This window comes from Mycteria americana, chromosome 1 (genome assembly GCF_035582795.1).
Source record: "Mycteria americana isolate JAX WOST 10 ecotype Jacksonville Zoo and Gardens chromosome 1, USCA_MyAme_1.0, whole genome shotgun sequence".
Taxonomy (NCBI): domain Eukaryota; kingdom Metazoa; phylum Chordata; class Aves; order Ciconiiformes; family Ciconiidae; genus Mycteria; species Mycteria americana.
This window is the reverse complement of record NC_134365.1, coordinates 207975809-207990290: the sequence shown is the minus strand read 5'-3', so window position 1 is coordinate 207990290 and position 14482 is coordinate 207975809. Positions and strand designations below refer to the sequence as shown.

General features: G+C 38.1%; 1 protein-coding gene across 2 annotated transcripts in view; it reads left to right on the top strand.

The window, feature by feature from the left end:
• Positions 1-14482, top strand: part of ARHGAP42 (Rho GTPase activating protein 42) — a 178110-nt gene that overhangs the window by 117669 nt on the left and 45959 nt on the right. For both annotated transcript variants that reach the window (XM_075491057.1, XM_075491055.1), the window contains exons 6-8: positions 1454-1564; positions 8769-8873; positions 12595-12724. In XM_075491057.1, the coding sequence (XP_075347172.1) occupies positions 1454-1564; positions 8769-8873; positions 12595-12724 (346 nt within the window). The remainder of the gene's footprint in view (positions 1-1453; positions 1565-8768; positions 8874-12594; positions 12725-14482) is intronic.

The following is a 14482-nucleotide window of genomic DNA, read 5'->3' as shown; positions in this document are numbered from 1 at the left end:
TATTGGAATTTTGAGTGCTTGATTTCTGCTTCGTAATATTAGGTTTTGTACTTAATTTCCTGATTAGTTTTTTTATAGGGATGGGAAGGAAATGCTAGTACTGAATCATCTGAAACGTATCGTTGAAGTCCATACTTTGAAGTAGTGCTAGACCACTGCGCTAGGGAAGTGGATCAATATTGTTAAGAGCCTGTGTGGCCGAATGACAATAGTAGCATGTCTTTAACTAAAGAAGCGATGTTAATTATATGTGGTGCTATTGATGACCAAGTCCTGCCTGAAGGAAAACACTGGCTTTTTGCATTTATATGGTTAAAAGTACTAAACCTCTTTTATGACGTGTTTGCTCTTTTAATGTTTGCTATCAAGCAAAGGCAACATCTAGCTTTTCCAGTATTCCCATATTTGTTATTTTTAATGCCAGAATTGAACTAGAGAATACACAGAAGTATACTGCTATATTTTAACTGGCATACGTCAAAAATAGCTGAACTGGTTTTACTCATATTGCCAATACTTGATAAAATTTCTTTTTGACCTAAGACCAAAACCTAACTAATCCAGCCCAAAAGGTATTTGCTTGAGAAAATGATTTGTTACGAAGAAGGATGAATTAAAATGGAATCTGCATCTCTTTTCTAGGTGTTATCCACATACTACAGTGCTTGTCTGTTAGGTCCCTCCCCCATGGCTTGTTTAAATTGAGAATAAAAGCCTATTACTCTTTATCAGCTGATTAGAGTTAATTCTTTACTTGTTTAGACAGAAGACTTTGTTTTGGTACTGGATCTTCATGTCGGGGGGTATTCAGGCACTTGAGACAAGTATTGCCTTGTAGTTCCTGCATTTGAGAATTAAAACGTGAAAAATAATTGATTTATGAGGTTAAGCACTTAAATATGTTTCTATTCCAAGAGCATGTGACTCATACTATGAAATAATAAGTTGCAAGATGTCATTGTTAAAGACTCTATTTAAAAAAGAAAATACCTTCTTGGGAAGGTATTTGAGGCTGAGAAATAGATATATTTCAATGTACATGATACTCAAACTTCTCAATAGAAATATTAAACTTCTTGTCTCTCCTTAATTCCTATCCTACTCACTTCTATTTCTTTTTCTAAGCTTACCTTATACCAGGGACAGAGTTCCTGCTGCCACCTTTCTTTGTTTCCCTCCAGGCTCTCCTAAAAACTAGAATATTAAAGTGCAAAAAGGAAGAGGAAATCAAAAAAGTGTGGGGAAAAGGCATGAGGCTAAAATGTGTAATGTTAGTTTCTTAAACTTGTGTTTAGCTATTTTAAGTAGGTATTCTAATTTTCAGGAAGAAAGCTGAACCTTCTGAAGCTTGTAAAGTAATCTTATGGAAGATCTGTTTGTTAATGACAAAATCTGTTTTTAAAGCAATTGTGAGAGTAAATTAATGTTGTCTATATTTCATTTTGTCTTTTAGGCAGATACACAGATTGACAGAGAACATCAAAACTTTTATGAAGCATCATTAGAATATGTTTTTAAAATTCAAGAAGTACAAGAGAAAAAGAAATTCGAATTTGTTGAACCTGTAAGGTTTATGTTTTCTTTTCTTTAGAATGCATGCATTTAAAGCTGAAAATTGAATTTAAAATATCTATTTTTTGCTGCCTTTTTTAAATTGTGTTCGCAGGTTGTTTGTGTACAGACACACATTAAGATCTTGTCTTGGGCACTTTCCATGTTTATTAAAGGTTTATGTAAGAGCATCATATCTACTGTGAAGTGAAATGTCTGATGACTAGGAGTGTGCATAACATTTTAATGGGACAACATGTACTGTTGTGTCTGTGCAACACATAATGGATGTTTCCTAATACCATGGTTTCATGGCTGACATTTTGAGCCAGTTTTTGGATTTAAATATTCCATGTAGGCAGTGTACACATATGTTTTTCCAAGTTATACATGAAATAAAGTGAGAAATCCGTTTTTCTGTAGGATAGGTAAGTTTATTTTTTTGTTGGTAGAGTCATTTGTCTTTAGTTTACTTTGCACATAAAAGAAAGCGTATGTTGACTTGCCATAAAAAAGAAAGATAAAGTTGTGTTTCAAAGTCCATATTTAGATCTGGAATTTTCTCCTGGACTGTGTTTCTGCCCCCCACCCCTAACTATCTTCTGGGTCAGTCAGTACCAAAAGCTGCTTCAATATGATGTGCTAGCATATTTCTGTGGCATGTTAGTAGTATTACTACTGTTCATGTCGTATAGGACTGGCTTGTCAATTGCCTTAGTTAGTTGGTACCTGAAGCCCTTGACAGAGAACTTCCAACGTCATCTGTCCCTTCCCATTAACCTTACTGAACATAGCAGAGCATCAGTTGTGAAGGAGGAACATGACAAGTATAACTTTTTCTCTCTCTCCACACCATCTTCCAGCTTCCTTGTAACTAACTAAAGCAGCAGTCTTGACTGTGAAACAGGTTGAATTACATCTCTAACACCCAGTGTCACCAAGAAGAGCTTCTCAGATGCCTCCTTTCCATGAGATGAGAATGTATTGTATAGTGAATGTTTGACATTGATGCAAACTAATGAACCTGGATTCAGCAAGCAGTACTTACAGAAATCCTATCTTTATGGCATACAGCTGCCAAATCTTAGAGACTAAAACTTTGCTCGGATTCCTAAATAAGAACATTTTTCTACCTGTCACAGATTAATCCACAGTGTGTGTCTCTGTCTACTTCTGCAAAACTCACATCCTGGAAAAATCTAGCAATGTTGACCTCGCTCTGACCTTGGTATAGGAGTCTTTATACTTCTTTAAAGTAACAGAAACTTTCTGTATTGAGAAGACTTTGTACATTGGGAAATATTATTGTGCAGTTTTATATAGTTAAAATAGGTCATCTTTCATCCTATGTGCTAGACAGAGAGGAAAAATAAATTTGATTTTATATATTTTAGCTGGACACACTGAGCTTTATCCTTTTGACCACGAGCTTTCCCCACACTATGTCAGCCGTCACAGCAGCAGCTATGAATTACCAAAATGAAAGAGTGATTTAGCAATTCATCAGTGCTGATACTGAGCAAGCAAGCAGGGAAGGTTACTGGTAAACTCAGTCTTGTGGACCTGGGTATTTTGGTCAGCAGGTGTACACATCCAGTAGGTAAAATTACTTTTGAGTGGATCAATTGCCATCCCATGTCAGATCAGTAGGCATTTTAGACCATTATGCTGTTTGTTGCATGCAGGTACAGGAAATACTCTGGGGACTGGGTAATGATAGCCCTTGCAGGCAGTGTCTTCTGGCTCCAGGTTTGAATTTTTTATAATCAATCTGAATATAAGTGGAGCTTAAATTATAACATCAGTTATAAAATTTTGAACCTTCAAAATTCTTAATTTTTTGTTTCTAATCTGTTACATACAACATGCTGGAATAAAAGCATTTACTAAAACACATAAGGCAAAGTATGCCAAGTAAATTAAAATACACATCAGCAATATCATGAGGAAAAAAAAAAGAGTCTTCAAAATAGGCTTTCTAAAAATGCATAGTTTATGTAAGTGATGTTGGACGTATGAGCATGTGCTCCTAGATGCAAATAGATAAGGACAAAGCCTAACACTTTAAAATCACATACCAAAAGAATTGCCATATTACTCGTTTTCCTCTGTGTGCTCTACGGATGTTCAGATGCTAGAAGATGCCTGGTGGTGTGTCTATATAGACATTCCTCCTCAGGAGCTCTGCTAGTTGTGGGGTCTTCTAGTGCTTGTGCTGCTTGTGTCTCTGATTTATCAGCTCAGTATCACATCTCCATGTAATTCTCAGTCTGACACGTTACTAACAGACTCTTTGAAGGAGAGTTTAACAAAATAAAAGAAAGGCTGTTAGTGCAGTGAAGGAGGAAATCGTGATGCCTGTGTGGAAGAAGGATAAGTTCATGACATGGGAATAGAACTTGAAAAGCAGATGGTCTACTGGAGCTCCTTCCAGGATCTTCAGTTTGTCTATGCCAAAAGATAAGGATGGTCTGGGAACCAGAGTGGGAGAAGTAGCCTAGCAAAAATTGCCAGGTTGGTTACGCCTGGGATAGTAGGACAGTGGAAGTTGGTAAGAGTGGAGAATGTTCCTTCCTGGAGGAGAGTGGGGAGAGATTTTAAGGTATAAAGTGTTAATGACTCATACTCTGAATGGAGGATTATAATATTTAGAGTAGACTTTTGCAGCTGCTCCTCAGGCCCTAGATTTCTCTGCTGTTTTCTGCATCTTGTCTCAAGGAGTCGCTAATGTGTACTAGAGTGTGAGTAACTGACAGCTGCCTATTTGTGATCCTCCTAGATCTTGATTTTTTCCAAGGAAAAAAAAAATCTTAAAGCTTCCCATACAGATCATGAATTTTAACTTTTTGTCAAGGACAAATTAGTGTTAAAATTTACTTTACAGCAAGTTAAATAACAAAACAAAACAAAGTAAGTGACAATAATCTCTGCTCCTAGCTTTGCCCTTGTGTGCCCAGAGAAGATAGTCCAAACCAGCGTAGCTTTCTGAGGATGTTACAGTGGTTAGGAGAAATACAAACTCCTTCCTAGAGCTCCACTTTGTCCCTCAGCAATGCCAGGACTTCCTTGACTTGTAGGAATCAGGGCACAGAGCTCATAAGCAGTAAACTATCTGAAATGTGAGGGTGGTCCGTTAAATGTCATGAAAGCCCAGAAGTGTTTATTTAAAAAAAAAAAAAAAAGGAAAACAAAACACAACCAACAAACCCTGCCTGTAATTGCATGCAGTTCCATGAGACTTCACTGTGGACGTTAAACTCAATTTCCTCTTCCTTGGATTTTCTACATTATTAACTACATTCACTTTAATCTGATGGATAAGTACCTTCTGGTGCTATCATACTTATAAATAAAATGAAACCAGGGAGACAGGGACTTCTGGCTGATGTGCTGCAGGCCAAAGGTTAAATTCCTCCCCTATCCGAAACCTAAGTGCAGTCTTCTTCCTGTGAGAATGAAATGACCAGGCAGTCTTGAGGTCACCAGCTCTACATAAAAATAAATAAAGTCTCAAGAAGTAGTTGGATTTTGTTTCACGTTCTGTGTTGAAATCCTCATGGCGCTGGGGTAGCGAGTAGCGTTGTGTTACGGAGTTCAGACCTTGCTTTTTATTGATGTGACTGATTACATACTCAGATTGAGGTAACTATAAGGCACTTGTTGAACTGAAAAATTGTTGATATGAACACATCAGGCATTGTATGTGATGTTTGGTGAAACAAATAGCCTCTTTACATGTGAAGACAACCTCAAAATATATTCTGAAAATCTTTTTTGAAAGAAAAAAGAACTGTTTTTCTTTTTTTTATTATTTAATATAAATCTCTTCAAAATTATGAGCCTGCCTTTAGCAGCAGTGCCACTTGTAACACCAGCAACAAGAAAACCCCACTGTGAGCATAAGCCTAGGGCAAAAGTCTTTGGCTTTTAGCTCTCCTCCATGCAATGCTATGGCTGTACCTGTCCTGATGGAAGTGGTTATGAAGGTGCCTTAACAGCACAGGCCCATTGGCTACAGGGCATTTTCTGATCCCTGTTCTTCCACCACTAGTGTCACATACATAGAAGCAAACACCATCCTCAGTGTCAGTTGTTTCAACACAGAACTTGAATAAGCTGGTCTAGGACTTGCATAAAATAAGCATATTGTTACTTTTCTTTTATTCCTGTTTTTCTAAGTGCTCAGAGAGTATTTGACCAAGAGAACCTCAAGGCCAGATCCTCTGCAATGCACAACTGCCAGAATACCTAAGCAGTACTTTAACTAAAATGCATTCAGATTTTTCTCAGGGTTTTTTTGCTGCTGGTTTTTTGCTTTCTGATAAATTCAGCTTTGCTGCCATCTTGTGTTAAATATTTTCCTCCTCGGTATTTCTCCGTGTACTCTGTAAAAGCGTTTTGTATGGTGGAAAATGGTTTTCTTTAAGCACTGAAGCTGAAATTTAAACAGTTTGTAGTACATTCTCCAGAAATGCCCTTTAAACTGATATTTAAAATTCAGGCATAAGCTGACATACTGAAACTTTCTCCCACTAGTTCCTTTGTTGTAATTTTGGTGTGCTCTAACATTCTGCTCTGGCTGCAGTTTTGCTGAGTGCTCATATTGCTGCTGCAGTGCTTCTTTAGCTGAAAGGGGTGGGTTTAGCAGCAGGCTCCTACTTACAGGTTAAGTTAATTCAAGTCCTTTTGACTGAAACAAGTCAGAGTAAGCACAGGAGTAGTTATGCTGCTGTATCTGAAGGAGCTGTAGTTGGGGATGCAGATGACTAACTGGATCTAGACTGTGGGCAGGCGCTTTGCACAGCTGGAGCCAGAACAGAGCCTTGGTTATAATTTACTGACTTATTTTATACTTTATTCATAAAAAAGGATATTAGTTTTCTTTTTTCTTTTCTTTTATGTAATTCTTCCTAGAATTACATTATAAACCTTAAAATTATAGAACTCTTTCTATCCATTTGCATAATTGGAGATTTTAAGATAAATGTTGTATTTGGACCTTCCTCAGAACCACTTGAATAACCAGTAAGAGACTTGCAGGGCCAGGTCCTTAGCTGAGATAATGATTTAAGCTGGGCAGATGATCATGTAAAGCTGCGATAATTTACACAAGCTGTGGAGCCCTTCACTTGACTGTGTTGCCTTCATTGTTTGTTTGGTGGTGGGATGCGTGGTTTAGGAATTCACACCCATTGTAGAGGCCCCACAAAAAGTGGCTTTTATATCCAAGGATCTTCTCAGTTCTTCAGGCTCGGTGACCCACGTACTGGGCAGGCACTCAGGCATGACCCACCTCTGCCTGAGGCCAGGGTTTCATCTGGTCCTGCAATACCAGTAAAAACCAAGGGGGAAGTACTTCTCCCAGCCATGCCTTCACACTTCTATTTGTGCCAGCACTGACGGTCTATTAACCTTGCACTGCTTTAACTTACTAATGCAGCAAAACAGCAGGCTTCCCGAGGCAGAGATGCTCACTGAAGGGCTCAGTGATGCCAGAGCTGGCACAAGGATGTGCGGGATGTGTGACAAAGCTGAATGGGGAAAGGGAGGAGGGACGGGAAGGGGAGAGCAAGACTTCAGTCTGGTAGCAGCAAGTCATCATGTTAGCTCCTCTGCCTGGAGAGCTGCGTCCTTGATCTCTCATCTGTCAAGCTGTGGAAATTTGCATGTTAAAGGGTGTGGAATGTCTTGTGTTGCTGGAATGGATGGGGCTCTAAAATTGGAAAGTATTATTTTAGCTATTCCCCTGAAATACATGTGTTACCTTAGTATAGAAGTCTCTTAGTGAGCAATAGGAAAGAGGGAGACAGAACAATTTAACTACATTTCTTCAAGTAGGGCTGACTGTAAATTTAAAGAAAATACAAACACAGTAAAAGCTACATTTTTAAGCTGTTTCACTTACAATAACCTATGGTACTGGTAACACAAAGAAAAGTGCATTAAATATGAATGATGGCATTTTTGTTGCCTGAGCCTAGACTACTTCAATAGTCAATGGAGAGAGATAAATGTTTCCGTTGGATCATTCATCCCATCCTGAAAGAGAAGTCTGAAAAAGAAAAAAGAATTATGCTCTTGAATACCTGTGCTTTTTTACTGAGTTAGGAGGCAGCCTGGACAGCCAGTTACTTAGCCTAGATGATAAGCTTTTCAGTGGCTGTAATATACTAAGATAAATCTGTTCTTTTGTTATAGCTTTTGTTATTGTACATCCAAGTTAATACCTCTTTTTCTGTTATTTTCTCTACGTGGTTGTATGTAAGCTAAATTATATATACAAAGAAAACAGTCCATAATAAAAAATTAAATGCTTGTTATTTAATAGCAGGTAAGAAGACTTATGGTAATGTCAAAACATTTTTTAAATTTAGAACAGAATAAGTTAGATGTCTTTTAAAACTACTAGGTGGTAGGAATGCATTGATTCAACAGCTAAACTAAGCATTCAGAAAATCTAGTTGCACTTTTTACTACTTAAACATTATTTTAAAGTAAACTTTAAAAAGAATTTTCAACTGGATACTTACCGACTTCAACTGTTCTGTTGGAGCCAGTCACAGACATACCAGATAGAGTTTGCATTTTGTTCAGAGCAGGAAGAAATAGTCTGGATTTCTTGTGTTGTATTAAGCTGTCCAAAACATACTTTCAAGAGTCTAATTTGTGGAAAATAGGTCATGGCCCAAGCAATTACTATGAAGAAAGTAAAAAAATATTTTGAAGAAAAAAACCTTGAACTCTGAAAGTATGAACTTGGAAAATGCACACCACCAAAGACTCCAACTGAAACACTGGACAAAGTAACTAGGACAGTGAATTAAATTATTATGGAAATGACAACTTCATGATGCAAAAGCCTGTTTAACACCTCTCTTTCTTAAGGTCTGACCATGGATTCCTTGCTCAGCAAAGCTTTGTTGTTGCGAGTAATGAAAGCTTAGAGCGTTCCAGGAGCTAAGGAGCTATGGTTTTTGCTGATGGTTTGCCTTATTTTGGTGCTGAAAACTAATAGAAAAGCAACTGTCCTTAGTTTTTCCTTTCTAATATTCACCTGAATAGAAAAAGTGTGTAGCAGTTGCTAAGAACTATTTTTTCACTAATCACAGACAATACCTATTCCTTATAAGTTAGTGTATGTTCTTTTATATTTGTATTATACAGGATTAAGAGCTCATGTTAAAAATATATAATGCTTCTCAATTTTACCTTTTCAGCTCTTGGCCTTTCTTCAAGGATTATTTACATTTTACCATGAAGGATATGAACTGGCTCAGGAGTTTGCACCATACAAGCAGCAGCTGCAGTTCAATTTGCAGAATGTAAGGGTGATTTGTGTTTACACCATTTTGTTTGCTAATTTAATTTCAGGATATTAAAGTAGACTCATAGCACCTTGTTGGAATTCTAAATCTTGCAATGTTTTAGTAAGCTGAAATCAAATTATTATATGAATAGGCAAAAGTTATTTTTGGTAAGTTAATGTAATGAAGATTCCTGTCAACAAATAACATGGAAAAATTAATCTTCAGATAGTCAATGTGTGATTTCCAGGTCAAAATTTTGGGAGCAAGAACCAGAAAAGCAGGACAGCAGCCAAGTTTTGATTAGAAAACACAGTAGTCCAGATGGGTTTAAACACATGTAAATGCTTTCTTGAGAGTAGGGCCTGTCTTCTGGAGTAAGTGGATGTCCCAAAAATGCTCCAACTGGTATAGAATGATGCAGTTTCTTTCTTTAAGATCACAGATTGCCACAAAAAGCTTGCCCTGCTGCCTGCTGGCTTCCCACTGTATATAAAGCATACTTAGGAAGCCATGCTCTGGCTGTTCTCTGGATTTGTTTTGTCCACATCAGAAAACTGGTGAGGCCTCCCTCCACTGTGGGCAGTTCTAACGAGCATTAAGTTCCACCAGAAGAAAGGATCTGTTATTTGTGTAGAGAGTTACTCTCAACTGGGCAGATGGATCGGATCTTTTGCTGTAGATTGGTCTGAATTTGGTAGTAAGAGCCATACAAGATTAACTGTGCCCAAAAATTCTATAGCTTTCAGAAATAACAAAAATGCATTTAATCAACATACTTTTCTACTCATCATAACTGCTGTATACAAGTGTATATTTATTTCACTGTGTAACTCAGATTTTACACTTCCAAGGACATACAAGTAAGTAGATACAAAACATCTTTACACCCGATTTGCATTAGAACCACTATCACTTGCTTTTAAGGCAAAAAGTGAAGCTCAGCCTGTTAATATTGGACCAGCCCTACATTTTTCATGACAAGTAACTTCGAAGTGCAGAACAAATTTTTAAAAAGTGAAGAAATTCTATCATTCTATCATTTACTCCAAATGCTGTATTTTTGGGGTGACTCCATTTCTTTTCCATTTCATTCTTTCAAGAAAAGATACTCACTCAACAGAAATTTTTGTAGCTCCACTAAAATCAAAGAAGCTACAACAGTTTAGAAGATCTGACATCAGCTTTTCTGGATAGTGCCTTGGACACTGAACTTAGGGAATATGAAACAGGTTTGGGAGTACAAGAGCACTTTACCGTGCTCAACTGCTATTCCCTGTGGGTTACTGGAAAATAAAAAACTTTACATTTTCCCTGTAGCATCTTGCTATTAGAAAGGCATATGTTGGCTCAAAGTTGGAAGACGGCATTGCCTTAGCACTGTTAATGTAGATCTGCATTCTTAGGAGTACTGCACTCTTCCAGGTTTTGCTGCAATTAAACGTGTGCAGCACACTTCTGTAGCCCCTTCCCCTTTTATGTCCATTGTTCATATGTAGGTATAGATCCCATTTAAAACGCTGCTTGGGGAAATAAGGCAAAACTTTTTAGATTATTAACCTTTTCTTTTTGGATTGAAATGCAAATGTTCTCTCTCTGTAGAGCATCTCAGCCCCTTGTCCTTTGAAGTTAATGTTATTTGCTACTTTCAGTTTGCTACTAAGACTCTTTCAGATAAAGGCACAAGGGGTCAGTGTTGTTGCACAGCACAGCTTCAGTGAAAGGGTGAAAAATGTACTTCAGTCCAGAGATTTATTTACTTTAATATGGCAAGTTCTGAGAGGAGGATGAGCCCACAGCACAGACCAAAACTGGCATTGTAAGTCAGAATATGTTAGTATCTTCTATGCTTATATGTATAGGAACAGAATTATTGAAGGATTTTTTCAATTTCAATGTTAATTAAGACAGTACATCGTTCACTGCTGTTACACGGAAGTTTGAATTCTGGCTCCAGATCTAGATCCACGGCTTCTTTATGCCAGCTGGGCTATCTACTGACTTGTCACTCAGAGCATCACCCAACCTCAGATTGAAGTGAAAGATGTAGGGAAAGACAAACTGAGGACAGTGTTCAGAGAAAATTGTGTTCAGCCTGTCTGTTGTCGCTGTCAAAAGTACTCCTGTCCATTGCATTGTGTGTTAAGGTCTTGGAGAATAGTTGATCTGAACTGCTGTTTCTGTTCTTAAAGTTGTCCTACAGGTTAGAGCAGGAGCAGTAACAGCCATAGGAGTAGCAGAGCAGTGGCAGACCGACAGCTCTTAACAGGTCACCATGTCCTAACATGACCTGTTGTCACTTTCACTGTTTCAGCTGGCCAGTGGCGTACTTTGTATGTCCGTTTGGCTTTGTTTTCTATAATTTGATTCAAAGTCGCAGCTGCTGAAAAGTAATAATTAAAAACTTAATAGACAAACAGAGATAAGCTCTCAAAATGGGGACATTCCTCCCTTCAATGGCATGTCCCTCTTAACAGAGGTCTTTTTGAGAGTTTCAAGTTTGGTCTGAACTGATACTTCACCCTAAGGATATCATCTGAAAAGCTCAGAGAAGAATTTTACCTCCCTCTCTAATAATAATGTTTGTCTTCAGGAAGAAGATTTAACGTGTATTATTATACTACCGTGTAACTCCATGAATGGCCCAAAAAAAGGGGAAAGTACTCACCAGTGTATAAAGTCCTGAGAGTATTTTTCTAACTAGGCAGCATTAGAGTCCATAAGACGACTTTGTAGAAACATTACAAAAATCTTTATTTTCTTCTGTTACCTGTAGGATCAAAGTGTTCAACATCTGGTATATTAGCAGCAACTTATCAAACCTCTGGCACCTCATAATAATTCTCTGCTATACTGTGCTAGGTGTGTGGAGGGAAACCCTGGGCTCACTGAATTCAATAGGAAAAAATGTCCATTTACATGCATAAAGATATTAGCAAATATGAGTAACCCACCTTTGTACCTAATTGTTTGTTTGGCCAGATGCCTGGTTACACACACGATATTTAGGACAGACACAGTCCTTCCATGCTTTTGGCACAGTTCTGCCACTTGTGACCTGTTTCTTACCTAGCATATTTATGTTATACTTAACTGTGGTGTTTGCATAGTCCTACGAAAAAATGTTCATGACAGTGCCGGTAACCTGACTCTTCTTATAGCTGCAGCTGTGGACTGCAGATACGGATACACAGTACATTTGTCTCTTCCTCGTGTGGAGAGACCGCAGCTGTCTAGAGACATTAGCCTGGCATTAACCCAAACTCGTGTTTTCTGCACTGTACTTCAAGTGGTTCAGTGGGACTTATTACTTCAGGTTTGGGGCTATGCTATCAGCAGCTTCTAGTTTAGCCTGGCTTCTGTCTGTGTATCCTAGAGTACGCAGAGAGAAAGCCCACATCTGTCTGCAAAATGCTGTGTCAGCATACCTAAAGATATGAAATGACCTTTCTGAGGTTAGTGACCTGCAGAAAGAGCAATGTTACTATTCTCAACTATGTTTCCTTTACACTTGTGTGCTTAAGTTGAATTCTTCATTACTATGTTATTCCTAGGCTTCTGGAGCAATGAAGAGTATTATTCTTTATTGCTTTTTTTTTCCCTTTTATGTCTCTGGCAAATGCTTCTGTTGGTCTCCAATACAATCTCCTTGGCATTATTAGTAGTTAGTCCTTCATTGTTTTTTAGTACTTGCATGAGATAATGTGGTTTTTTGTTTCTCTCTTTTTCCGGATATTAGACCCGGAATAATTTTGAAAGCACTAGGCAGGAAGTGGAGAGACTCATGCAAAGAATGAAATCAGCCAACCAGGATTACAGACCACCAAGTCAGTGGACAATGGAAGGCTATCTCTATGTGCAGGAGAAACGTGAGTAAAACAGATGTACCTTTTAATTTGATGTGAAAGGCACAGCAACAAATGCAAGGATGAGAAAATGGTTTAGTTAGCAGGACAACACAACAGCTCTGTGTTTGAATATCTGCAGACTACTGCTATGGTTGCTTTCCAAATGGTTGAGAGGTTCAAAAGAAAAATAAGTGTTTAACTTTTCAAAAGGCAGTCCGAGTAGCTAGGGTCAGATGGAATGGTGATCAAAATACTTGAAAGCAAGTCAACTCCTGCCCCCTGGGTCCTTGTAGGTAGGTCCATGCTATTGGCCACACCACTGGCTGACTGGTATCAAACTTTGCTCTGGCTGGCTGGCCTACTCCTTGCTGCAGAAGCTGCAATCTCCCAGCACTCTGCTTTGGCTCTGCCTGCCAAACCCTGCTGTCTCTTGTACTTTCTCTGCCTGAACAGGGCCCATAGTTCACCCAGCAGGAGCAACTTCCACCTTGTACCAGGGATCTCCATGGACCCAGCCACCTTAACAGTAAATGAACATGTACATAATGGAAAATAAAGGTGTAAGAAAAAGAAAAGTCATCTAAGTACAGCCTGTCAGCTTCAAAACAGCTGCAAGTTTATACCTATGTTTTATTCACTTCATGTGGTGTGAGAATGAAGTGATGAACTAAATGAAAGTGTAGAACTAAAGTTGTCATAAGTATCTGAAACTACTTGGAAAAGCCTAGCAATACATCATGTTATGAATGAAAACAGAACCAGGAAATATATGAAAAGTCAAATGAGAGAATTCAAAACTATACGTCACCTGAAGTATCAGCTGCCACTGTTTTACACTCTAACCAGTATAGAAAACCAAGCCAAACTAGCTGCAGGATCATGCAAAACCCTCAGTAAAATAGCTTTCATTGCATGGGGTACCCAGGTTTATATATTTATTTATTCATTTTTCTATTTGCTGTGGAATCAGACTGACACTAGCAAAGTGTTTTGAGATAGTGTGTACATGCTTCTGCAAGTTTGATGTTCGTGCAAGAATTGTTAAATGCAACTTTGCACCTGATTTCTCAATCTAAAAAAAAATAAAAGGCATCTGGATATAGAATTCCGATGTCAGACTTGACCCCACTCGACTTCAGTTTTGAGGATATCTTCTTCACTGCTCCCCTTTTAGAGGATAACTCAAGAGACTACATGGAGTTATAGATAATTGATTTTCCAAGTAACATAATGAAATTAATCTTTATTCCATATGTGAGCTAAAAGAAAGAAACCTCAATGCTTATCATAGTTAACCTCAGCCACTTTTACCCTCAGTAGCACTGAAAGCTTGAAGAAGATCCTCTATGTTTTAATTGAGTAATAATGATAAAAGAAACCTGTGTTAAGTGGAAATTACACTGAGCCCTGCTAATGGGGGAGGGAGAAAAGGAGTGAAGCATTGGGCACATGCTGTGCTTCATTAAATAGTGAGAGGCCAACTTGACATCCTCTTACTGAAAAGAAATTTGTTCATTAGTTTATTCTGGAGTAAGAGGGTCTGTAATCTCTGTGTTAGTGGGGAAGGTACTAGTTGTATATTGCCTTGTCATGCAGGTTTACTTTCAGAAAACCATCATCCCATAGGCTCTTGTCAAATTATGGGCAACTGGGTTAAATGTTTGCTATTCTTGAGAGTAAATCCTGTATATATTTATTACTGATATGCATGGTTGTAAATATGTTTTTTTGAAAAGAAATAGCAGTAGGCCATAAATTGTTTTCATTCAGATGGACGGT